The sequence below is a fragment of the Siniperca chuatsi genome, linkage group LG1 (assembly GCF_020085105.1).
Source record: "Siniperca chuatsi isolate FFG_IHB_CAS linkage group LG1, ASM2008510v1, whole genome shotgun sequence".
Lineage (NCBI taxonomy): Eukaryota > Metazoa > Chordata > Actinopteri > Centrarchiformes > Sinipercidae > Siniperca > Siniperca chuatsi.
Window position 1 is genome coordinate 36,689,831 of NC_058042.1, and position 26,273 is coordinate 36,716,103.

Below are 26,273 nucleotides of genomic sequence, written 5' to 3' on the forward strand. Positions count from 1 at the left end.
TTGACCAAGGTCCCTCTACAAGACATAGCCACAAAAAAAACTAATAATACAACAACCGCCTTAGCCGATACTGTACTTTAGTGATACACATGCAATTAATAAAAGTACCAAAACCAAGTGAAATGCAGGAATTTTCAATAAATGTGCACACTGCAGGCAGTTAATCTTTTATTTGCAGTTAGTTCAAACAAAAGAGACTCAAAATATCAGAGACAGACAAATCGGTTATACATGCATATACGTACACTCACTCATGTTGTGAAATGGGCATACATTATCATAGACATTAGCATGTCTCAACTTGTAGTGTTTTACTGATGCTGTAAATACAGCATGGCAACAGACGGCAGGAGAAGGACATCACCTGAGGGACATCGAGGGAGGGGCCTCACACGTGACATCAGGTTAGAAGAAAAAACTATTCTAGCTAAAACAGGCTCCGCAGCCCTGTGGCTGCACGGAATCAATCACTGAATATCAACACTAACCCTACTTACATACACAGTATTAATAGTATTAAGATTTGGTAATAAAATGTGCAGTTTTTGCTCAAAAGAGCAAGAAATATTCCGGAAAGAAGTAACGTCTTTGTAGGCTGTATTGGAAGATGTTTTCCCAGGCACCCTTCCAGATACAGCGAAATAGGTCCATATTGATGGTTAAATATAGAATTAAAATTAAGACAATAAGATAAAGTACATCACTGTCATTGTGAAAGTCTCTAGTTGATAGATCAGTGGTCCCCTGTGGGCTGATAAAACCCTTTCAACACATTAGATACACTTAGAAATGCATTGTCATGATAAGATATGCAACATTTTGACCTAAACGTGATTATACATCACTGAACACGTATGGGTTAAGGGCTTAAATTTGGGGTAGTTCAATATATTTACAGCAGGGGGCAGCATTTGACACATCAATAAAAGCAGGCCGCACATTCCAGTCTACAGTAGATGTACGTTCTTCAAAGGGATATCCAGTCACTCCCACATATGTTTTTGCACTTTGAGAAATACAAAACAAAATATTATTCCGTCTTTGTGCTTGAATAGTTAAAGAGTTGCAGCTTTAGAAAAATGTCAAATGATTTATGCGGTTAATATAAGGCAAGATAATAATAATGAAACAGTGCTGCCTCTCCTGGTTTCACACTGTGTCCCTCTGTATGAAAACTGCTGAATGGACATTTCAAATGAGCCAGTGATAGCTCAGAGAAGAGGATCGATCGATGGTTTGAATCCCTGGCGCAGCTAGGAGAATATAGGCAGGGTAAGAGTCAGTACAGCCGCGCCTCGCTCACCAGCTGTCACCTGAGCAAGACACTGCCGCTGCTTTCCAGAGACGTCAACAAGTTCCTGCTTTAGCAGAAACAGTCCCTTTAAATTTGAATCTCACATTGCTATCAATGTGGCAACATTCCTCAATCCCATTTGCTCCAGATGCATTTGTCTGATGTTATATGAGCATGATGGCACACACTGGACACATCCTTGTGCCAGTACACGTGGCTTTAAACACGAGTACATTGAGCTCCATTCTCAGTACTCATCCATCAGCACACCTGTGCCGTAACTGATTAAACATACATTTGAATTGGACATTTTCATTTAAATTAACAGTGGCTAGCTCTCTATGCTAACTAGCTAGCTTGCTTTAACAAATATCATTATGGCTTGCTGCATGGGGAAAACTTTGACTTGACTCAGCAAAGCCCTCTAATAAATAAAGCTGAGCAGATTCACAATATACAAAAGTGTAAATGGCTTTTATGGTTTTAATCAGTGAAACAAAAAACATTTACTTCTGGGCTCTTTAAAGCTGCATAAGCCAACATCAGTGGTTCAAAAGGGACTGATGAACAATTCTGTCAAGAATTACAGGAAACTCTTCCCCAGTTTGTGGATGATCCAAAAGACACCAAATAAACAAGGGAGGCAAAAGATTAAATGAGTCTCTCTTGCTTGCAGTTACCTAAACTTGCATTAACTGATTTTGTGGCCACTGGGGGGCAGCAGCTTTTAAGTTGATATGGCACATGTACACAGAACAACATTAGCATCCATATGGAGTCGTGCTTCTTATAGCAGCTAATCATTTTTTTAAATATTAACCATAAATCACATTACTGTGTAATGTTACTAACGTAAAAGGTGTTACTCGTAATGACGAACACACAGAATTATCAACAACTCTGCAGTTCCCCTCAGCTCTACAGAGCTTTTTAACTTCTTGCAGCTCATTGTTTTGGTTTTACAGCCTGCAAACTTCTTTGCATCAACCTTTTTCCAGCAGCAGGCAGATGTTTTCTCAGATAAAACTGACTGTACACTACCAGCTCAGCACCAAACAGCAGACAGATAAAGCTAGCAATTAGCTTGGTACAAGTTAATCAAAGAGCCAGAGAAAAATATCTTTAGCTGCTTGAGCTAAAAGCACAGTTAATACTGGACTGGGTGGCCAGAAACACTCCAAATCAATGCTAATTTTGCTCTGTGTTCATGTGTTTTGCTCTGTTGTGGATAAATAATTGTTTGCAAACACGTTCGCCATAACAATTTTATATGGTGACAATATGTCTGTGTTGTGTTTTCAGCTTGTTCTGCTGCCCCCAAGTGGCCAAAAAAACAAAACCAAAAAATCACTAATGATTAATGCAGCTTTAAGAAACACTATTGGAATTATTTTCATTTCATGACGTCATGTGTGGAAAAGATGGCTCTCTATACCTATACCAGATTTTGGTAAGGGTAAACAGGACATACAGGAAGTACCTACAGTACAGCATCTCAGCGAGGTGAGATGGAGCGTGACATCACTTTGTGTTTATACTGTAAATCTTGTCAATTGCAGCTTTAAGAATTCCAGTTCATTGGAATGAATCAAAATGTTGCGTGTGCTTCTCGTTATAATGCCACTGAGCACTGTTAGGCAGTTTGCTCATACTCAAAATGTAACAATGATCAATATGGTGCTCATACAAGAGAACAGTACAAATCAACAGGCTGCTTGACACAGGTCTTCCAACACCTTGCAACAACCAAAGCACATGTGCCTGACCGTGTTGCATATTCAGAAAATTACATAAAATACATTCCTGCATTTGTATATAATTGGGCAAAAAATAAAAAAGGCATATCTGAGCTTTACACTTTTGTGTTGTATCTCACCAGTAAGATAGCAGGAGGAAATTCTTCTCAGCAGGACCATTTGGACGAATTGACGGAGGATTCAATACAAAAGCTGCATTCAAGTCCCGTGGGAGAGGTGGCAGGTATGAACTTACTGCTTAAAAATATGATTCACATCAGGTTGCGGGTGGGGTTTGGCACTGCTTTCTCATCAACAAGGAAATTCCGAGTCAAATGAAGCTAATGGCTTGCTCCTTTCAAAGACATCCAATAAATAATGTTTTGTGATCATAAATCCTATTGACCGAGTTTTGTCTAACTACTTGCTGGATGTTTGGTTAATGTCTGGCCTGCTGTAAAATGTAACATCTTAACATGGGAAAAGTGTTAAAAAGAGGCAAACAACCAGTTTCCAAGGTGAAGGAATTCTAACGTGAACACGTCAAAGTTTAGGTTTTAATTGTTATTCCCAAGAAAAGTGAATGCAGCAAAAGCTTTGCTGGTTATTAAAACTGATCATGTGTTAATGGATAACCAGCTGGCTTTGTGCAGCTGACCCGCTTATGTACAGGTGTTTGTTGCTGTTTGTGCTTGTTTTCCCAGAGCATGCGAGGCTGGCCGTGAGCGGGGCTGTGGTGGACTCTGACTGGCTGATGAGGGGGAGGTGCAGTTGTCCTGGTTGTGGTTGTCCCGCACTGCAAGCCTTTTGCCCTGCTCCTCCTTCATAAAGAGCTCCACCATGAGGATCTTCTCCTTGTGCATCTGGAGGCTGATGTCTTTGGGGATGTCCGGGATCAGCCAGTCCACAAAGTCACTCATAAGCATCACCACGTTCTGCACAGAACAGAGGGAACAGAGAGCAGATCGGAACACCTCAGCAGTGAACATCTCATTGAGGCAGAGAAACACAGATTTTCTGGCCTAGTAACATTTAACTTTTGCTGAGCGGCCACTGTGTTTACATCTTGTTTGACTTGTGTGATGAAATGATAAAATGTTTATCTGCGACACGCTGAAGCGGAGTGTAACAGTAGCAGAAGGAGAGGAGTCAAAGTCATCAAACTGACTCAGTTTCATGTCATTTACACAGCAAAACTTAGTGACTTATGATTATGACTTTAAATGCTGTATCTCTAATTGTAACACATGATATCATAATTAATTTTTACTTGCAATTTTCACGAGATACATTTTTGTATTTGATTATAAAAATGTTATCACCTTATTTATTTTCCTGGGGGGAATGGGCTCCCTTACAAAAGGTTCACCGAGGACGGAGCAGATGGTAAGAAATATGCCAGGAACACCAAAGAAAAGCAAGCGATAAACAGCAAATAGGACTGCTGTTACTGTTGAAGGTAACAGCAGTACTTAGGTCTGCGGGCTACTGGACGTGGTGGAGGTGTAAACAACAGGTTTAGTGACTGCTAGTTAATGAAATCAATCAAATCAAGAAATTCAGACGAGTAGAGGAGAAGCAGCCAGCCACAGGCCACTCAATGAATTACCTCATATTTCACTCCATAAGGCCATAAATTCATCAAATATGAATGACTTGTTTGCATGTTTGTTTGCTTTGCCTGCATAAAATATGAAGTGAGTGGCATGCCTATGTGAAAGCATGTAGAGGCATACAGTGTGCGTGCTTTGATATTAATATCTGTGTGTTGCTCCAAACCTGAAAGACAATAACGAAGGCGAGGCGGGCGGCCAGAACGGCCCAGAACTCCTTAGAGAGTTCATATGGTGTGCTGGACCAGGGAGACTCTCTGTAGTCCTTATACCTGGAGACAGAAAGACAGAGTCTCCACATATGATTTATTTAGAACATATTTAAAAAGATTTCATTTGATGCTTTACTATTTGACAGATGGCCATTTTCCCACTTGTTATACTTCCCTGTATGACAGTACATGCACTTATGTAAATGCAATGCTATGCGAGGTTCTATGAGAGATGGTGAGATGTTTGGGAGGTTTTGGCAAAAGAATGGTCAATTTTAAATACATCAGTTGTTGTCCCAACACATCAGCAGACTCACTTCCAAAATCAAGTACACCCGGCTATAAAGTGAAACCGTACCTGCATATTTCTACCGTGTAGCCCAGGTGCATTGGCTGGAGAGGTTCTGTTCCTGGCTGGAAGTCGCTGACGTTGAAGTAAGACAGAGTGTGATTGACGAAGCCGTGCATGGTGCCGTCAGGGCTGAACATGTACTGGTAGACCAGCCGTGGGATGAAGTCAGAGGTGAAGGAGATGACAAAGGCCTGGGGGACAGAGAACTGCTTAACTGCTTACTGTCTTCATGAAATCAAATGACAGAGTTAAACTATGACTCCTTCCTGATTTCTGGATTTAGAGAAGAAAAGAACTCCATAAGGTGACACTGACTACACATTTTCATTCGTTTTCATTTTCCAGCTATGCGTTCAAGCATTTTTCAGACTAGCCCCAGCATGTTTTGGAAGTAAAACTGTACAGTGACTATAAAGATATAAAGATGCAAGACTTACATTAACGATGACTGCTACCTTGCTGAGGCCTCTCAAGAGGTTGTACCAGATACCTGCAGAAGGACAGAGGAACCTTCATTTAGGTGAAAACAGCAGCTTCGACATGGAAATACTGTACAGGGTGAGTAAGTACCAGCCACCACTAGCTGGCACAAGCGCTCGCTGCACGAGAGGTGGAGAGACTTCACTGTGTGTTGTAGGAATGTTACGTGCATGTTTTGCCCCATGAACTGCTTTTTGCTATTACTGCTGACCAGGACCATACAGGCTCTGAGACTGATCTACATATGTTCCAGGCAGACATTGTTCAATTCTGTATATTAAGAAAACCAACTTACACGGATTTGAAACTTGCTTGAAGCAGCAATCCATCACAGTCTTCAATTTCAGTTCAATATGTTTACATCAGAATTGAATGATTCATTTGATAACCTGGCACTCTCCTTTAATCCTACTGCCAGAAATGATCTTTGATTCTCACCTAACTTTTCATTGTCACGTTAATACGGTAGTGCAGTCCTGTTTTTAAACAAAGTCATATTGTTTCAAAAATCTGATCATTTTCATTATTCTCTGACTTGGAGAAAGTAGTTCATGCTTTCATCTTCTCCAGAGTTGAATATTGTCACTTTCTTTACCTGCCTAAATGGCAAACCCCGCTCATGCCTTCCAGTTGTACACAGTGCTGTAGCCCCAGATTTTTAATGTTTTATTCGTTACTTTTAAAGCACTCCATGGTCTGACTCCAACTTACATTTGTGAGTTTTTGTGCCCATTTGACCTGCACTCAGCAAAGCTCTGCTAGCAGTCACCTATCTACAGTGCATCCGGAAAGTATTCACAGCACTTCACTTTTCCACATTTTGTTATGTTACAGCCTTATTCCAAAATGGCCACTCAGGGACATTCACAGAGTTCCCGTAGCCACTCTGTTATCTGGGCTGTGTGCTTAGGGCCGTTGTCCTGTTGGAAGATGAACCTTCGCCCCAGTCTGAGGTCCAGAGCGCTCTGGAGCAGGTTTTCATCAAGGATGTCTCTGTACATTGCTGCATTCATCCTCGATCCTGACTAGTCTCCCAGTTCCTGCCGCTGAAAAACATCCCCACAGCACGATGCTGCCACCACCATGCTTCACTGTAGGGATGGTATTGGCCAGGTGATGAGCGGTGCCTGGTTTCCTCCAGACATGAAGCTTGCCATTCAGGCCAAAGAGTTCAGTCTTTGTTTCATCAGACCAGAGAAATTAGTTTCTCATGGTCTGAGAGTCCTTCAGGTGCCTTTTACTGAGGAGGGGCTTCCGTCTGGTCCCTCCACCATACAGGCCTGACTGGTGGAGTGCTGCAGAGATGGTTGTTCTTCTGGAAGGTTCTCCTTTCTCCACAGAGAAATGCTGGAGGTCTGTCACAGTGACCATCGGGTTCTTGGTCACCTCCCTGACTGAGGCCCTTCTCCCCCGATCGCTCAGTTTGGCCGGGCGGCCGGCTCTAGGAAGAGTCCTGGTGGTTCCAAACTTCTTCCATCTACAGATGATGGAGGCCGCTGTGCTCACTGGGACCTTCACTGCTGCAGAAATGTTTCTGTACCCTTCCCCAGACCTGTGCCTCGATACAGTCCTGTCTCAGAGGTCTACAGACAAGTCCTTGGACTTGATGGCCTGGTCTGTGCTCTGACATGCACTGTTAGCTGTGGGACTTATATAGACCGGTGTGTGCCTTTCCAAATCATGTCCAATCAAATGAATTGTTTTTTATTTTTAATACATTTGCAAAGATTTCAAACAAACTTCTTTCACGTTGTTATTATGGGGTATTGTTTATAGAATTTTGAGGAAAATAATGAATTTAATCCATTTTGGAATGAGGCTGTAACATTACAAAATGTGGAAAAAGTGAAGCGCTGTGAATACTCTCTGGATGCGCTGTACAACTAAAGGAGACTGTGCATTTGCTATCAGGGGCCCCAAACTCTGGAACAGCCTTCCTGTTGAAATTCATCTCGCTTGCAATCCTGCATTACTTGGTCTTGTGTTCTACTTTGAATTGTGCCAATCAGTTTTGCTTTTTTAATGTTTGTGTTATTGTTTTTTGTGAAGATTTTTTGTGTTTTTTTGTCTTGATTCTGAAAACAGTGTCCAGATGACTACGACTGAAACCTTTTCTACGATAGAACACTGCTGGACGAATGAGGGACTACACCGTCTTTTTGTGAAGTACTTTGTAACACTGTGAACAGTGCTATACAAATAATAATAATAATATCTTTATTTATATAGCACTTTTCAAAACAAAGTTACAGTGTTTTACAAGACAAAATAAAAAAAACCTATTTAAAAACAGTTTAAAAGTTATACAACATTGAGCAAAAGGAGCTACATATGAGAGAGTATAATAAGTAAAATAAAATAATGTCAAATAAATAAAATAATCAATAAAGAGTGTTAAGAGAATGCCTTTGTAGGTTTTAAGAAGTAACTTAAAGTGACTTAAAGTCAGATCACAAACCCTGTGAAAGTGCACTTCTAAAAATGTGTTTTTAAGAGGGATTTAAAAGAGGATATGCTGCTCTCCAGTCTGATCTCCTCAGAGAGGTTGTTCCTGAGAGTGGGGGCCCTCACAGAAAAGGCCCGGTCACCCTTGGTCTTCAGCCTGGAATGTGGAATGGCTAGCAGAGCCTTGGCTGAGGACCTCAGGTTCCGACCAGGCATGTATGGTGTCAGAAGATCTGAGATGTATTTGGGTGCGAGTCCAGAGCAGGCCTTAAACGTTATCAATAATATCTTAAAATCAATTCTAAAATTTACTGGGAGCCAGTGAAGAGAAGCTAAAACTTTTTTTAGTTTTGGTGAGAAGTCTGGCTGCTGCTTTTGGACAAGCTGTAATTTATATAAACTCTGTTGACTCAGACGTGTAGAGCGAGTTACAATAGTCCAAACGAGAGTTAATAAAAGCGTGTATGACTGTCTCTAGATTTCTGCTGGATAGAAATGAACTGATCTTGGAGATTCTCCTGAGCTGCAGAAAGCAAGACTGGACAACTGTGTTAACATGCTTGTTCAAGCTGAGGTTGTTGTCAAAGATGACACCAAGATTTTTGCAGTTTTCGGGCTGGGAGAGAGACAGAGAGCCCAGATGTTGTGAAGCATGAGTGTTAGCTGTGCCAGGGCCAATAATGATTACCTCAGTCTTATCAATATTTAGCTGCAGGAAGTTCTGGGCCATCCAACATTTGAGGTCAAGGATGCAGTTGTTGAGTGTATTAATTTGGTAAAAAAATCACTGGGGTTAAAAGTGAGGTACAGTTGAGTGTCATCTGCGTAGGAATGGAAGCTGACATTATGCCTGCGGTTGACATGCCCCAGGGGTAACATGCAGACAGAGAACAAGAGTGGTCTGAGGACAGACCACTCTAAAAGAAATAAATGTTATTATTATTATTATTATTATGATGATGATTTAAAATATATTGTATGTCTGGTGCATTTAAGGATGCTATGACTTCACTGCCTTCAAAGTCGCTATATTAGCACTTTCAGTTAAAGGCTAGATTAACATTTTTTTTAAGTCTGACTAAAACAACATTCACATGCCCGTATGTACGTTGAAACAGTTTTCAGTTACTGTTATCATTATACTGGAACGAAATTCCAATGTAAGTGATGGGGGACAAAATCCACAGTCCTCATTCTTTGCAAAAATGCTTTCCAAACATTAGCCAAAGCTAATATGAGACAACAATTTGGCATTGTGAAATCAAGTGGGTCTCTTCCAAAGTTAGTCTTTTTAGTACAATATTGCCCCATTTTGTTAACTTGGACAGCTGGAGTGGAGAGATAGTCACACAAATAGGGAATTTGATTTGATTTGGTTCAGACTGCTAAAGCCACATATTATCTTCAGCTGAACTTTAAAATGCTTTCTTACACAGCACGAGGACTGTGGATTTCGTCTCCCATCAGTTTCATTGAAGTCTTGTTAGGAAGGGATCTCTTTACGGCCATTACCTACAGGAGAAACCCTTCCTCAATAACGGTCAAGAAGGACATCAACAACTTTAGGTTAGTAAAAATTTGAGGATGTGGTTTGTTTTGTCTGAGGTAGTGTAATTTCTAATTCTGAGAGCCCACACAGTGAGGTGAAGATCAGTTTGAACATAACGTTTATCAAAACTAATTGCAAATCTCTCTTCTCCTAGATTTTTCACCCTAATGAAGGTGATGTAGCTGAAAACATCCAGGGAAATAAACACAGCATATTGGGGAATACTTGTGTGATCTTTTTCTCCATTTATTTCAGTTGGGGTAGTGGACACCTACCAATGTCTTTGGCTTTGGCTGCAATCGGCCTGCGCAGCTCCATAACAAACTTCTTGGCATCCAAGCGAATCTCGATGATGTTATTCAGAAGAGCGAAGAGCGGAGCCAGAGGGAAGGAGGCCACGAAAAGAGTCACCATCCCAAACTGGATGACTAAAGACACAGACGAGAGGAGCAGTTAGCAGAAGTTACTGGATGAAGACTTGTCTTTTGCTTCAAAAAGGGAAACTAACTGTAGACACTAGAGGACAGACTGTGATCCACGACCAATTGAAATTTTGATGGATAGGTGACCAAAGCTATTTGGTCTAAAAATTGAAGTCAAGATGAATCTGGACAAATGCAGCTACCTTGTCAACAAGGTAGCTGATGCTATCATGTCAACACAGCACATGCCACATACAGTAATATGGTACAATTGATAGAGATTTTAAAAACCAAGACAGGTGCTGATATTTTGCAGTGAATCTGCCAATGTAATCAAATCTGCTCTAAACAATGTGGCTTCTTCACCATTACCAAAAGTGAAAAGAAGTCAGACACATACAACAGGGTCATTCCATCCTAATCCTTTGCCTGAAGACAAAATCAGTGTGGTGCCAAAAAGCTGCTTGAATGCTCCAGTCCAACCTGCAAAACTACATCTGTTGGGTACACGTTCAGCTGAGTATCTTTGAAGCTTTATAGATTTTCTGTTGGAAAAGATGGATGGAATAGCTACTGTAGAGCTCGTTTGAGGAGATTTGCAGGTTGCAGCTCTGAGACATCTCAGTTACATTAAAGCTGCATACATTGTTTTGTTTGGTCACTTGGGAGTACCAGAACAAACTAAAAATACAACAACCGACATTTTATCCCCTTTTAAAGTTGTTATGGCCAACATTTGCCTATTTACACATCCAGTAGACACAGAGCAACATTAGCATTCATCATTTGGAGTGGTGTTTCCAGAATTATGATGAGAAATCTCCAGTAGCCACACATTTCTATGTTTATCATAATGATAATAAGCATTGTTTTACGTGCTTATCAGGTTGTTCAGGCTCTTCGTTGGAGAGGCAATCAAGAAAGGAAATTGTTATAGTATAGTATATAGTTTTGTAGCGAGAGTGACTTTGGTTATCGCGGCACATTGATGCCCTCTAGCATCAATGAAGAGTTCTCATTAATAATTTCTTTGAGGGAGAATTGTTTTGTTGTGGTGTAGCGATCATTGATCCTTGTTGTTTAAAGTATGGACCCTCCAGTTGGCTACATTGTTGGGCTTCATTATGTTCTGTAGGGGGCATTCCGTCACCAATCAGTCCCTTTCTGACCTCACATCTGCTCACATCAGTGGTGCCATACACAGCAAAAAAGTCAGAGATTACGTGTTTTTTGCAAATTAAGATTTAAAGGACAAAAATTCACCTAACTAGCATTAGCATTATTTATTTTGGAATAAAAGTATTGAAACTGTGGATAACTTTGTTTGTGAGCTTTGCAATAACCAGAAAACCGTGCTGTTCTGTATATTTTTGAAGAACATACAGTATGTGTCAATAGGTGGGGTCGGGGTCCAATATGGGTCAGCTTTGAGGGACCCTGTCTCCTGAATGGTTGGTCATTCTGGTTCATCAAACCACGTTCTAACACTCTCTTATACCGGTTAACATGTCAGAAAAATGTGTTCAAATTGAAAGGGGTGAGGTCAGAAAGTGATTGATTTGATTGATGCCCCGTAGCTTGCTTGGTTGGAACACTTGAGTTTTCAGTTTGCATGTTGAGTCATCTGAGGCAAACATCTGTGCGTGGATATATAATAAGATTGGAGTGCTGTCCTTCTAATGAGTTTGAATTTTTGCTTCTGAGGATTCAGCACCCATCTATACGTAGTTGAGCATGTCATGTTTCTGTCCAGCTAATGAATGTTAAGTCCAATATTCACTCTGCTCTATTTTGGTCTCTATCAGGTCTCTCAAACACTGCATCTGGCTCTTTAGCTGCTAAATGTTCATCTTTCTTCTGCAGCTAGTCTGTGACTCCACAGTTTGGTGCTGGGCAGGTAGTGTACAGTGGGTTTATTAGCAACAGCTGCCCACCACTGCTGGAAACGAGGCTGACGAGAGCAGAATCTGCGGGCCGTCAAACCAAAACAATGACCTACAGGAGGCTAAAAAGCCCTGTAGAGCTGAGAGGAACTGCGGATTTGGGTGATAATTGTCGGTCACTATGAGTGACCCCTTTCACATTACATGTAGTCATTTGATCCATTGTTGATAGAAAAATATTGATTAGTGCTGATTTAAGGTCAATGATCCATAATATTTTCAAATACGCTACATCTATTCTATCACTGACTGAAATAATGCAATAGTGAGTCAATCAATACACTTTAAGAGGTTAAATGATCAATATGCTAACATATATATATCACACAGGCTCTGTAGTGTAGTGTAGTGATGCTCATTATTTGCTTCACTTTCAGCTATGTTGCATAAATAGTTTGTTACACCTGACTGACTTATGCTATCTACAGTTACTATAACCAGTGCTGAGCCATTTGAGTGGCCTATTTTGTGGTGTAGCTGTGTTTAGGTTTTGTCATTGTTGGCCTTGTCATTCATTTTTGTGGGTGTCGTACCTTACGCACTCAGTTTGCGTGATGCACCGTGTACACTGAGACTGAGACAGTGAAAAACATGGATGTAATTTGTGTGATGCAGCAGTTAGGTTTACAGAGTCTCACTGACTGACCATCAGAGAGACATTTACGCACTGCTGGTCACAGCTAAAAATGTTCAATACTCAAAGGAAACGCAGTTACTGTAGCAACCGGTCTTTTAAATGATAAATATTGATTGAAGGACATGAAGAAATAAGAGTGTTGAGCTTGAAGTAACTTTAATCCTCTCTCAGTAGTATTGGGAAGTTTGGTAACATGATAAGTCTCTGCCAGTCTTTATTAAATGTATGTATCAACTGCTTAATAATATAGATCCCAAAGGAGCAATTACACTGCCGCAATAGTGGTTTCACCAACCAGGCTTCATTCGGCCCGCCTCAGCTCCACCTCTTTACCCATTTTTGGATTAGCTGGAGTCAGGGACAGGCTCACTTCGAGCTTCACAACGGCTCTTCAGAAACCTATGGGTGACGTCACAGACACTACCTCCATTTTTTTATACAGTCTATGGTTTAGACTCACTCATCTCCATGTACTCAGGGCTGAGGCCAACGAAAGGACCCAGGAAGTGGTCTTTCTCATGACGCTGCAGGGTTTTGTTCAGCTCCTCCTCTTGCTTTGAGTCCAACTCCGACTTCCTCCTACGGAGCAGTTTCTTCAGCTTCCTGTACATACCAAAAGTCCATGATGGAAATAACACATTTAGTCTTGTTAATTCAATTCAATTTTATTTATATAGCGCCAATTCATAGCAGAAGTCATCTCATTGCACTTTTCCTATAGAGCAGGTCTAGACCGAACTCTTTGTTACTAAAGCCTGATCCAGACTGGGTTTTTTTTTGACATAAACACATAACAGACATTTTTGGTAAAGATCCCTCTAAATGACCTCAAACACATCTTTGGAATTTCTTTACTTCTTATTTATTGGCTACCAGTGTGATAACCTAATATTAGCTGATAACATCAACCTGGCCAATATAACCGTCGGGTCTTCTTCTTTATACTCTTAGATAAGCGCTCCTGTTTACTGAGTATAAGGCTAATGTGATTTTGAGAACTATACTTTTACATAAGTATATTTTGACTGGAGTATTCTCCTTCATGGCACGCTAATGAGGATGCTAGTCCATAAGCATGTGGGTGACGGGACACACATTCCTGCAGACTGCAGAGGGCGAAATAATGCAAATATGTAGCACAAATTACAAATTAAATATGTAGTACAAGTTACACACAGTTTGTTGCCAGTTCATACACTTAGTTTTAGCTAGGTACACCTAGCTAAAACTAATGCAGTCTAATCCAGCAGTAAATCCCCCTGCATGAAGGTTATATTGTTCAGTTTGTGTTGAAACATAGTTTTAAAGACGTGTTGATTGTTGATTCATTCAATCATTTTGGAGGCTGCGGTTTGTGGTGCTGTTGAACTGTATTGCATTATACAGAGATGTGTTTCTGCTATTTAGCCGACCCTCATTAATATGAATGCGGTGGACAAAAAAAAAGAAACACCTCTCAGTATAACGTGATACAGTACGATTCATTTTAACAACATTAGTTTAATGTTGACTAAAGTCATTTTTCAAAGTGGCATTACTCATAACTCGGTGCTATTTTCTGATCTTTAAATGCTTCGATCCATCCTCATCTTAGTGAAACATGCCATCTGGGTCATTGGTGGACAGTTGGTGATACATTCATTTGGATATCTATCATTATATTATGATATATATTGACTTATATTATATCTATGAATTATAACTGTGATACAACTTAGAGCTGTGCTATTGGTGGACTATGTGATAAAGAGGGGAAACCAAACATACAGTACAATAAACTTAAAAACCTCCATTACAGTGCACTCTAAGGAGTGCAGTGTGTCTGAAAAGCAGACTGGCATTTAAACGATTCCTCTCAGATGCAAGTACAACTGAGTGGGTGTGCATAATTTGCTCCGTGGCTTGCTGAACTCACGTGTTGTGATCTATGCTGAACTGTTGTTCAGCTTGTGTATGTGACTGTTGTGCGTGTTAGCATCATGGGAAAGTCTGTGTTTGAGCATGTTGCACAGTGTGTGCTCTGCACTCACGGAATGCCAATCTCAAACAGGTTGTTCTGGATGAGCTGCTTGCCCAGCATGGTAATGCACAACTGGATGCACAGCTCCATGAGGCAGCCTGCATGGGCACACTGGACAGAGAGAACGTGAACAAGTGTCAGAAAGTGACAGGAAATCAAATGGAGGGAGGGTGGAAGTTAAGAGTTGACAGTGGGGAGTGGAAAGTGAAGTTAAAACAAGTGCCAGCAGGAGAAACAGACCACAACCACTTTATATATGGCTACATAGGCAAAAGCTCCATGTTGTACTAAAAAAGAGAAATATTTCATCAGAATTAATATTTGATTTACTATTAATGTGTGTGTGTGATGTACTACAAAATGAAAATATCCTTCTTTAATATTCATGTTTGAAAATGCGCCTCAATGTGTGTGCTCTCAAAATGAGAAATTTATGAAAATGCATAATTACTACCAAAACTAAAATTAAAACTCAACTGACAAATAGTCTATTATGAAGGGCCGTTAGGGACATTATTCAGAATTACCATGCACATACATGTACGTTTCCTCTCACATACACATATGAAACTCATTCACATACTATACTGACAACCACACACACATACAAGTAAAATGCTTTTACATACTGTACACTACTAAAAAGCTTTCACCACACTGGTAGAATGTGCTCATGTACACAGCTGAAATGCTCTCGTATCATATTGTGAAATATAACTGTTCAGTAGTGATAACGAGCATTACAGTCAAAAACGAAGGACTTCCTGTCATCTGAAGGAAACAGGAAGACTCCACACCAGGAAGTGCTCTTGCTGGATTTGAAGTACTTCCACCATGAGGTATGTTTATCTTTGTCCAAACTTGATTTTTTGATTTTTATTTACACTGAGTCACTTCATGCGTCTTGGGCGGATCAGATAGCTGTCTGATCTCTAAAAAGCTCAGTGCAAATGGAGCCTTCAAGAAGCATACAAGATGGATTTAAATCTGATGGTTCAAACCACCTCTGGAGGACGTTTGAGACTCGTTCTAGTCAGATGTTGAAAAGGTGTAAATGCATCTGTCTCTCCAAGACGCATGCGCAGTCTTTCCTCCTTCTACAGTGTAACTATGTCAGTAAGCAGTGTGTGGAAATGCACTCACTGTCTGATGCTCTGAATACACCCATGGTCTGGCTCCTCTGTCTGTGTGATAACAGCAGCTAAAGTTACACTGAAATGAGCCGTTAGTTTTCTGTCTCATTATAGTAACAAGGAAAAACAGCTCCTGCCATTTCTACACATACGATCAAATACATCTGATCCCTGATCAGTTCAACCATTCAATGATCTGTGTGCGATCTCTGTACGTACACCGTCCTGCTGCCCCAAATACTCACTAGAGCACCAAATGTGGATGAATCTGCTGCTGAAAATAGTCAAATGAACTATTTCCCCCTTTTTGAGTAACGTTTGTTAAAAACTAGTATTATACGGTAGTATTTATATTTTTAAGATTTATGTCTTCACTAGGAACCACTGGGCTAAGGCCTGAGTGCCACAGGCAAGGAGGGAAAGTGGGAAAGTATTGAGGCACGGACTAACAGTTGGTTTTAGTCTTTTCATAGGAATTTTTGACATTAAGAAAATATGGAATAACAACAGCCTTACCCTTGCACTGCAATTGCACTGTGTTAAGTTTGAATTACCTCTTCCATTCTGTACGATCCAACAACATACAAGTAGTTTCCAGGCCGCCCAACAAGCCTGTCAACCAAACACAACCATTACACGTTGTACATGAGGCGAGGAAAGCAGGTAATATACAGTGTGATCATGTTCACTATATACAGTGCACAGCACAAACATACTGGTAGAATGTTTTGGATAAAAGTGTGAGAGCAGCAACAGATGTTTGAGTATTTGAGTACTAATGGCCCACAGAAGTTAGAGATTAAAATTATTAACACAAAAATGCACCAAACATGAGCAGTGAGGAGTCTTTGTTTTACCTGCCCCTGAAAAAGGCCAAGTAGACAATGGGTGTGAAGGCATTGACAAACTTCAAGATAAAAGTTTTGAAGATGAGGCGGTCTTCAAAGCTCTTGTCTGTCTTTGGAACCTCTGAAAAAGAGAGAACATGTGACTTAATTATCTCCAGTACAAACTCTTTCCGATTACTTTCCAAGTTGCAACCTGAAATGTGAATGGATTACAGGAGGGCACAAAAAAACATAATGTCTAATATCACTTGGGGAAACTATCCTCCAACATTGTTTTTCTACAGGAACTTCACTTCAAAGCAAACAGAATACTTTAAGAGGCAATGGCTGGGGGAGGCCGTTGAAGCGGCATTTACTTCTAGGAGTGTGGGAATACCAGTTAACAAGAGGATAGCATTTAGGTTGGTTTCCCAAAACGCAGAGATCTATGGTACATTCCTAATAGTTAAATGTGAAATGTTTGGAGAACTCTGTTCCCTTATTGATGTCTGCATACCTCCCAACTCAGATATGTCTTTTCTAAGTAAAATTCAAACTGTGTTAGACCATTCACCAACAGGCGTGATCATGTTAGGAGACCTGAACAACATATTCAGCTCTTATGACAGCTCAACCAAAAACAGGAAAATTAATCCACCAAAAAAACTCCTGACTTTTCTTTCTGTTAATGAACTGCAGCATACATGAATAACTTTACACCCTAATACAATAGATTACACATATTTTTCACACCTTCAAAATAGTTGTAGTTGAATAGATTACTTCTTTATATCTAAGACAGGCCCGGACAGGGTGCTATTGACTAAAACGACATTGTTACATGCATTATGTCTCCGAAACAAAATACACTGTCTCATAGGATATGGAGAATGAATATGAAATATTTAATGGACTGAATTTTTGAAGTATATTAAAACACATATTGATTTATTTATCCAAACCAATATAGAGGGGGTGAACCCTCAGGATAGGCCATAAGTAGGAATAATTTGAGATACATTCAAGGCATACACATGAGGAATAATGTTAGGGTTTGCAGCAAAGAGGAAAGCAGACTTGGATAATGAAATAAATAAATTGAAGGAACACATAAATATCTAAAAACAGAAGATACAAGTCAGAACGTTAACCGAATTACCGGAATTTAAATTTAAACGGGACAGCTTATTACTGAAGAAAGCTAATGATTTTAGACATAACTTAATTATATTTCTGCTAATAAATCAGGTAAACAGTTAACCTCATTACTCAAAAAAGTTCTAAAGAGACAACTTATACCTCTAAAAAATAAAACATTAAATTTAGTCTGTAGATTTAATCAGATCATTACTGAAGAATTGAAATCATTTTATGATTTAATCAAAACAGAGATTTAAAAACCAATACTAGAATATGTCTATCTATAAATGCAAAGAAGTATAAGAAGAATTTAACACTAATGGCGGTTGATGCAGAAAAAGCTTTTTTGTATTGTATTTGTATAAAGTGCTAGAGGTTTATTTTGAATGAAATTCATCAATATAGTAAAACCAGTCTACAACGTCACCGAAGGCACAAGTATATACAAATGTAATCCTTGAGTAGAGGCACAGCTCAAGAAGGCCCTTTACCGCCCTCTCTGTTTACATTAGGAGTCGAACCCTTGGCTCAAAAAATTAGACAGACAGAACAAATAAGTGGTATTACAATTGGTAAGAAGCAATACAAACTTTGTTTATTTGCTGACAATGTATTACTCTATTTTTATAAAGTAAAAACTTCCATTCCACATATAATTGAAATTATGACTAATTAATTTTCGGTATATAGATATCGGGTTATAAAATGAATATAGGAAAAACAGAATTTATAAAAAAATAAATTAACTCATTTCTTTCTTCCTTTATTTGATGTAATGAAGCTCACAGATTAAGTAGAAAATGACTGCACTATCCTCGAGAGGAGGGAGGCCTAAGAGTTTTATCATAACGCAGCTCAAATGTTTTATATTGACCATAAAACAGCAAATTTTGTAATTAATAGTACATTAAATGCTTGGGAAAAAAATGAAAGAAATACTATGTTAACAAATAGAAATCCCCAATCATATATAAATTTGAAATACCCAATCGATAACAATACAAAATGCCCAACTGGGAGACGTGGATAAACTGTGGAATTCATGTCAGACCAAGTAAGGCTGTAGCAGCAAAAGCCCTGAGAGTACTGAATTGAGCGAGGGTGTGTTATATTGCTTATGAATTCAACTTTTCATTTGTAAGAGGAACAATGTGTTATTTTTTGCTTCAAAAGTTACAGTCGTGCTTCAAATTGTCATTCCTTATTCTTTATCCAGGATGTTGTATGGACCTAGGAAGCATTTCATATGCAAACTTTTCTTTACTTGAAGATGCCTTCCAGACATCCTTCAAATACATATAAAAATACTCTGCTTTGAATAATATTTTGTGTCAGATATGGTTTATCCACGAAAAAGTTCAATTACCTCGTTAGAAATTCCAAAAACTACATCTGCTCATTTCCCTCACTGAAAAAACAAGACTATGAATATTTTTCGTTTCACAAGTTCAACAGCTGGAAATAAGATGTCTCCCACTTCACTGAAAAGTCCATTCTGTGTTTGTGTCCACATCACACCTGTATAAGTTTCATACTGGACCATGATTAGCTTCCGGACTAGTTGTGATGTCACAAAATCCTGTAAGTACATACATACAAAACAAACCCTGCACCAACATAATTCTGCACAGTGAAACTCAAACATCACAGTGAAACTAACGTTTGCCTTTAAGGGGTTAACGGTGAAATGTGTCTCACCCAGTGTGGTGAGCCATCGGGCAATGGCGGCGTAGACTTCATCGAGGATGATAATGATGATGAGGTTGATGATGGCGCCAGTGGTTTTGACAGTGGCTCTGATGTTGGACCGTGCTGCAGGGTAGGTGTTCATGTGCAGGGCTGCTTTAATGCTAATCCGGTACAGGATGACCCCGAAGACTATGGCAAACGTCACAAGGACCTAAACATAAGGAGAAGGAACACCTAATCTGACAATCTGTTGATGATCTGACAAAACAATCAACGTGAGTTAGATATGTAAAGAGTCACATGTTTACAGATGTTTTATACAATGAACAAAATGACATGCACTATTGCCCGCCTGAGCCCGTATTTACTAAATGGCTGCTTCTGCAACAGCTTTCTGCTATCCAACCAAAACCTGACAAGTCCTGACAAATCGGGGTGTGGGTCAGTTGTGGAACATTTTTGGCTTGGTTCAGATTCAGTTTTAGTTACTTTCAAATGGAATTTATTAAGAAATTGCTCTCTCTGTTTCTCTCTCTCTCTCTCTCTCTCTCTCTCTCTCTCTCTCTCTCTCTCTCTCTCTATGGCTGTGTTGAGCTGTGTTGAATTAGACTGAATGAAATAAAGGACAAACTTGCTAAAAGGGAACTTCTCAAACTCTCCAGTAATTTAGAGATGTCTTCTTCATTGTGGGAAGATCATGACATTGCGCATGATATCAACTAAGCAGATAGTTTATCATGTTAAGATGCTATATGTGATGGTAGTTGGCTGCAGTGTGTACTGCTGCTGAGCATGTAACTTCAGGGGAATGGTTATTGGCTATCAGAGGATACTTGTCGCTGTTCCTTCTTCAGCCTAATACACATCATGGCAGTTGCCAGAGTCTGCACAGGGTGTTTTATTTAGAAAATTGACCAGATTCTCTGTGCCGTTTCTGTGTCTGACTTCCTGCCCGGTTCATCTGCTCTGTGCATGAATCTACTCTGTGCAGCTTGACATGGCTTCCGTCAAAAATAGACTCACCACGTATTCTGGGACGCTTCTGGGACATGCTGGTGGGATCAAAAGCATTGTCTAGAATGGCCGTGCAGCCGTGCCTGGTGGAATCCAGGTTTTACTCTTTGACAAAAAGGTCTATCTCTGTAGGGTCCTTTCCATAATGTTGTCACTTCCAATCATAACAATCTGAGCCTGTCAGTGGCAATAACAAGCACTTTTAGTGGATGTACATTGACGGTGTGCTATTGCCTGGAAGGATTACATTGCAGCCCAGTTTGACGGCTGCCAGCTGCAGTGCTCACGCTCAATACTGGACCAATTTCAAAACTTGTTTCCCCCATTAGTCACTTAGACACAAAAACATGGGAAAATAGGGTCCAGGTTGAAAAATACCGAAGTTTCCCTTTAATGAACAAAGTCACTAAACGAGGACGTGACGTCCTAACTGAAGACCCGCCTTGATGAGAGGAATGACAGATACAGTATCATTTTCATTTTGACACCAAAGAGCATGGTGACATGTACATGTAAATGCAATAGACTGGGGGCGCTGTTTTGCTCATTGCATTTGAATATTGTCCACTGTACAGAAGTGTACAGTTAAGTCTTTGAAAACTAAATGTTAAATGTCGTTTTCATTTTCAAACAGCATTTTAATTTCAATTGTGATTTAAATAATGCTTGCACAAATGGAAAATTAGGTTGCATTGCTTATATTGCATTTTAATTTTCAAATTTTCATCATCATGTTAATATAGTCCTAAATATATATATTCTAAAAATATAATCCTAAAATCTATGGGGAAGTTCTGTTGTCTAATTTTCCCTTGCTAGTTCAAATGATATATTATTGCTTTAAATGTCATAAATGTGTTAGAAATACAAAGGTTGGCGATGTAACACTGCAGGGGGACCGTTGAGACTCACCATGAAGCCCATCATGACCACAGTAGTCAGGTAAGCTGGCAGTCTGTCTGTACATGTCAGCTTCACCCTCTCACCCTGCAAAACACACACACACACACACACACACACACACACACACACACACACACACACACAGAGTTATGTGAAGGACATAGTGTACACAGCATATCTGAAACATTAACTGCCTCCAGGTGTTTAGATGTGTGTGATTATGCGTGTGTGTGTGTGTGTTGATATGTGTGTTCCTGCTGCCACAGCCTCATGTCTTTCATATGTCATGTCAGAGCAGCTCTTTATGGCCTGGGAACGCAGCATGCACACAGCACACACACCATAAACATACACACACACTATGTGGCTGCAGTGGAGCATAGCTAATTCTGCCCCGAGCTATCGTGTCACATTCAAGCCTGCTGAGAACTGGGTCAGGCGACTGTGTGCGTGTGTGTGTCTTCTTGTGTATTTGATAAGAAAGACATGACCTTGGAACAAGACAGAAGGCTTATAATTCAGACTCTGAACCTGGTCAGGAGGACTCCAGAACAGGTCATGTTAAATGTGTCGTCTTGACCCTCAGTGCCTTTTACTACATCGAAACATGTTTCAGTGTTCCAGCACTTTCTCTTCAAAATGCTGCTGAAGCTGCCATTAGATTTATTCCTACAGCGGTCAGTGCTGATTGCATGTTTCCTGAAAGTTGTCAGCTGCTGATGGACAGGGTTTGTTTCTTGACTGTTGCTGTCAGTGCTGTTGCATTTATGATGACACTGACTTGCAGAGAGTCTTTGCACCAAGTTGGAAGTTTTGTTGATGTTTTGTTTAAGGGCGTAGCTTTGGTTTGAGGGGGGGCACTTGCCCAAGGACACTTCCACATGTGGGCTGGGGGATGCCGGGATCGAACCGCCTGCCACCAAGCCACAGCCGCCTCTTTATAGATACCGGATACTTTCTGATAGATTGTATTAGCATCTTTATAACAGAGTACTGTGCTTTACTATCTTATTTCTGACTGGTGTTCTAGCGTCTTTTTAGGAGAACATAAACTGTAAATTCATTTCAGTGTATGACTGAGAAGCAAGACTCAGGCACCACTTGCTGCTGCTCCTTAAGCTCATTGTTTTCAGTGCACGGTATAATGAAGGCGACTCTGACGAGTGTGTCACACTATCAGCTCGGACCTTCTCTCCTCTGGACAGTCAGAAACATGTTCAGATAGACTTCAGTAGATGGGAGGGGGACAAAGAAAGTGAGGGGGACATGTCCCCTCCATCCCCAGAGGAAATGATGCCCTTGCGGCCCCTCAACTTAACAAAAGACATCAATCTATTTTAATAAAATATTGAGATGCATAAAGCAATAAAATCATGAAAGAAGCCTAATTTTCTGTGGCAGGGCGATCCAAAGCCTAATGCCCTGATGACTGATCTCTGAAATATGACGTCTACTGCTCTTTAAGACTACTCATCTGAATGTGCAGGTACGGTTGAAACACACAGCTAGAAATTGTACTAAACCAGCTTTACCTTCGGGGTGGAACGTTCCTTTCTCATTGTCTTTTGCATGACGTGGAACTCGTACTCCGCGCGGCTGTGGTCCTGGAAGAGGAATCCGTTTAGATGTTACAGTTAGTGATACTACTGCATGTCAGTAATCAGTAAGCGTATAACACAATAAACAGGAGAGAAGATCCTTATGGAATTTCAGAATGGAGACAGAACAGCCTGTTGCATGAAATTTTGAAAAATGGTGTGTTTAAATTTAAGTGCTCAGTGCTCTGTGCAAGTAAAGCGAGAAATGCACCGACCCACCATGAAAGGTTTAAGTGGAGGACATAAAACTACAAACAAACTGTAGTTTGGTGTTAAAATAGCACTTCAACACCCAGTGACTCGAGTTTTAACTCATGTTGCTACAGTTTACAGTGTAGAAGCTTGTAGTATTCAAGTGTTTAACTAAAGGTTTATAATCAAACACTTAACTTGAGGGTTGCCAGCTTGAGCCAAACTAGCTGGAGTGAGATTTTGATGAGGTTTTGGGGGATTTTGCTGAATGATGGTGATGTTAGTGGAGGTATATTAGATGTGGTGGTCATGTCTGTTATAAAACACTGTGGCTTTGCAGATATGTTTGCCCAGGTGTTTTGATATGCAGGCTAACAGCTAAGCTAACAGCTACCGTCTGCCTCCTTTATGCCGTCGTTATGCTATGCTATCCCTGTATGTGTGTCTGTAGTGGACACACGGAGACCGATATCCATTCGACTCTGGGTTAGACAGCAACCGTGCATGTTACGCAAAATTTCAAACTATTCCATAAATCACTGTTTAGCTTAAATCCAGCTGTTAACCACTTGATACACAAAGCTCCATGATGTGCCGTGTCTAATTTGTGTTGTTGTTAAAAAAGCCTTTCATGGTGAGGAATATAAGATTAGCATTTTATGCCCATGTAAAATGCAGCCAGAAGTGAGCTTAAGTGCACCCTTGTAACAGTAACAGTAATACAGTCTGCAGTAAGCCAAGAGGAATGAAGAGCTGCTGCGTATGCAGAGGAAACTGCATCACTAGAAAGCTGACGGTTAGAAAGTCTCTTTTGGCCTGAAGGTCCATATGTCCAGCTAATGTACAGATGGACAGACAAAAAGACGCAAACACAGATAAATGCTGCCTAGACAAATAACAAACAAGAATCTTGTCTGGTATAGACTAAGGCTTTCATTTGAAGTGTATAAAATGAAGCTGTTCTCACATGGACTGACATTTTGAGCCATTTCTATCTGACGTGGACTATTTAAAGTGCTCAATAATAATTTTGTGGCATACCTTTATGCTTTTTGCTCTTGTATAATTTCATATTCAAAAGCAATGATGATATTTTTTTCAGAAACAGTCCTCATGACCCATCATTACTGCTACTTAACTTAAACTTAAGTAGGACTATACTTCTAATCAGTATACTTCTGTTTATAGTAATGCCATCTGTATATATTTATATCCTGCACTTGCTAAGTGCACTTCTGGTTGGACCTGAACTGCATTTCGTTGCCTTGTACATGTGTAAGTTGAATCTAATGTAGAATCTATCTAAACCTGCATTAACAGATTTCTTGGCCACTTTGCGGCACCATAATAAGTTGTAAACACGACACTGACATATTATCACCGTATAAAGCTGACATGGCGAACGTGTCAGTAACAGCCAACAGAAGTCCAATATTCACTCCCCCTCTAGCTCTGGTTTGGTCTCCACGACTCCTGAGAAAACTATCTGGCTCTTTAGCTGCTCAATGCTTGACGCTGATGAGAGCTGTGAGACTGAACCAAAACCAAAAACAATGAGCTGCGAGTCGTTAGAAAGCTCTGTAGAGTAACTGCAGAGCCAGGTGAGACTTCTCTGTGGTTTATTCACTGCAACCCCTTTCAAATCACACACGGCACCTTTTCCTCTGGTAGTATACGTTTTAAGAGTGTACTCCTTCTATAAGAGGACAATTAAAACCAGCTACCCTGCATCTTTGATCTCTTCTGGTCCTGTTCAAGGTTGTGTGGATTTTGGAACATATTTTCAGGTTTCTGAGAAATGTATGCATTTGACTGACCACTGTCCTCCCAGCCCACTTGTCCATGTGGGCCCTTGAGAGCTGAAAGTTAGCTGAGAGGCATGGGCTGGAGCTGTGTAAACTATGTGGGGCTCATACTGTATGGGTTCAATACCAGGTTCTACATGTACATGGGCCTACATGACTGTGTGGGCTTTTATGAGTTTCTTGTGGGGGAGGAGAACATTTGATAGTTACTTCTTTATTACTTGTATTATTACATTGTATTATTATACCGTATTATCATCATCAACCGGTAAACCCACTTTGTACTTTACACTTATTTTACTTTTATACTTATACCCACCTGGTACTTAATTAATCTGACCTGTATTATAGTGGATTATATTTTTTGCTCAGTGCTTCTGTTCCTGTGTGCACTGACTGACAGTGAGCTGCTGGAACAAAGAGTTTCCCCTCGGGGATCAATAAAGTATTTCTGATTCTGATTCATTGGGCCATTACTCAACAACCTATTGGAAACTTCAATCACCAAAGGCTAAAATAATAATACCAACTATATAAATGATATTAAGCCATTTGCATGCTTGCGTGCCTGAATTACACTGAGTTCTACTGTGGCTTGGTAGCATATGCCACTGTTCTAGCCAGGAGACTTTTTACTGAAGGAGAAATGTTTCCAGCATACCACGTATGAAATTAGTTTGTCTTTTTTTAAATTAAGAACTTCAAAATAAGGCTGAGGTTGAGTAGTTGCCACGTGAGCCACCGGAACCACCGGGGCAGCCCAGTTTTGGTCCTTTTACAATGTTTAAAAAGGTGCTTAGCCCATATTTTGCACCACTTTAAAGGTATTTTGCTTCACTTTGTGTTAGACCGTGTGTGCTGCTTGTCTTACGGATGTGGAGGCCACAGTTGTCTCTGTTTAACAGGGAAAAATTTAAAAAAGAAAAGTAAAGGAAAAAAGAGGACAGACAAGAGCTAGGAGTCAAAAAAGCGTCCTGTCGACTCTGCTGCCGTCCGTAGACACAAACAGCAACAGGATTGCGTTGAGAGGCCACAGGGATGGCCAGCGTCAGGATGAACCCTCAGAGAGAACGAGAGGAGCTACAGACAAAAACATTACACAGGAGCAAAGACAAGTGAAAAGACCTGAGGCAGATTGTTAGACACCTTGAGGGAGAAAAGGTTAGTGTTAGCGGCTGCAGAACGCATCCAAAACAGAAAGAAGGTAGGTTTAAATATCAGAGGCGGCAAGAAATAAAGCAAGTCGGATCCAAACCTTATGTCCTTCCT

General features: G+C 40.2%; 1 protein-coding gene across 3 annotated transcripts in view; it reads right to left on the bottom strand.

Annotated features, from left to right (window-relative positions):
- Positions 1-155: 155 nt before the first annotated feature.
- Positions 156-26,273, bottom strand: part of ano1a (anoctamin 1, calcium activated chloride channel a) — a 74,263-nt gene continuing 48,145 nt past the window's right edge. For 2 of the 3 annotated variants that reach the window (XM_044196770.1, XM_044196751.1), the window contains exons 14-26: positions 26,260-26,271; positions 22,942-23,013; positions 21,419-21,493; positions 19,502-19,703; positions 16,694-16,805; positions 16,391-16,448; positions 14,714-14,814; positions 13,144-13,286; positions 9,957-10,109; positions 5,645-5,697; positions 5,214-5,398; positions 4,810-4,915; positions 156-3,965 (exon numbers count right to left, since the gene is read on the bottom strand). In XM_044196770.1, coding sequence (XP_044052705.1) covers positions 3,693-3,965; positions 4,810-4,915; positions 5,214-5,398; positions 5,645-5,697; positions 9,957-10,109; positions 13,144-13,286; positions 14,714-14,814; positions 16,391-16,448; positions 16,694-16,805; positions 19,502-19,703; positions 21,419-21,493; positions 22,942-23,013; positions 26,260-26,271 — 1,545 coding nt within the window. In that variant the 3' untranslated portion in view covers positions 156-3,692. The remainder of the gene's footprint in view (positions 3,966-4,809; positions 4,916-5,213; positions 5,399-5,644; positions 5,698-9,956; positions 10,110-13,143; positions 13,287-14,713; positions 14,815-16,390; positions 16,449-16,693; positions 16,806-19,501; positions 19,704-21,418; positions 21,494-22,941; positions 23,014-26,259; positions 26,272-26,273) is intronic. The other variant, XM_044196761.1, reaches the window with a different exon arrangement.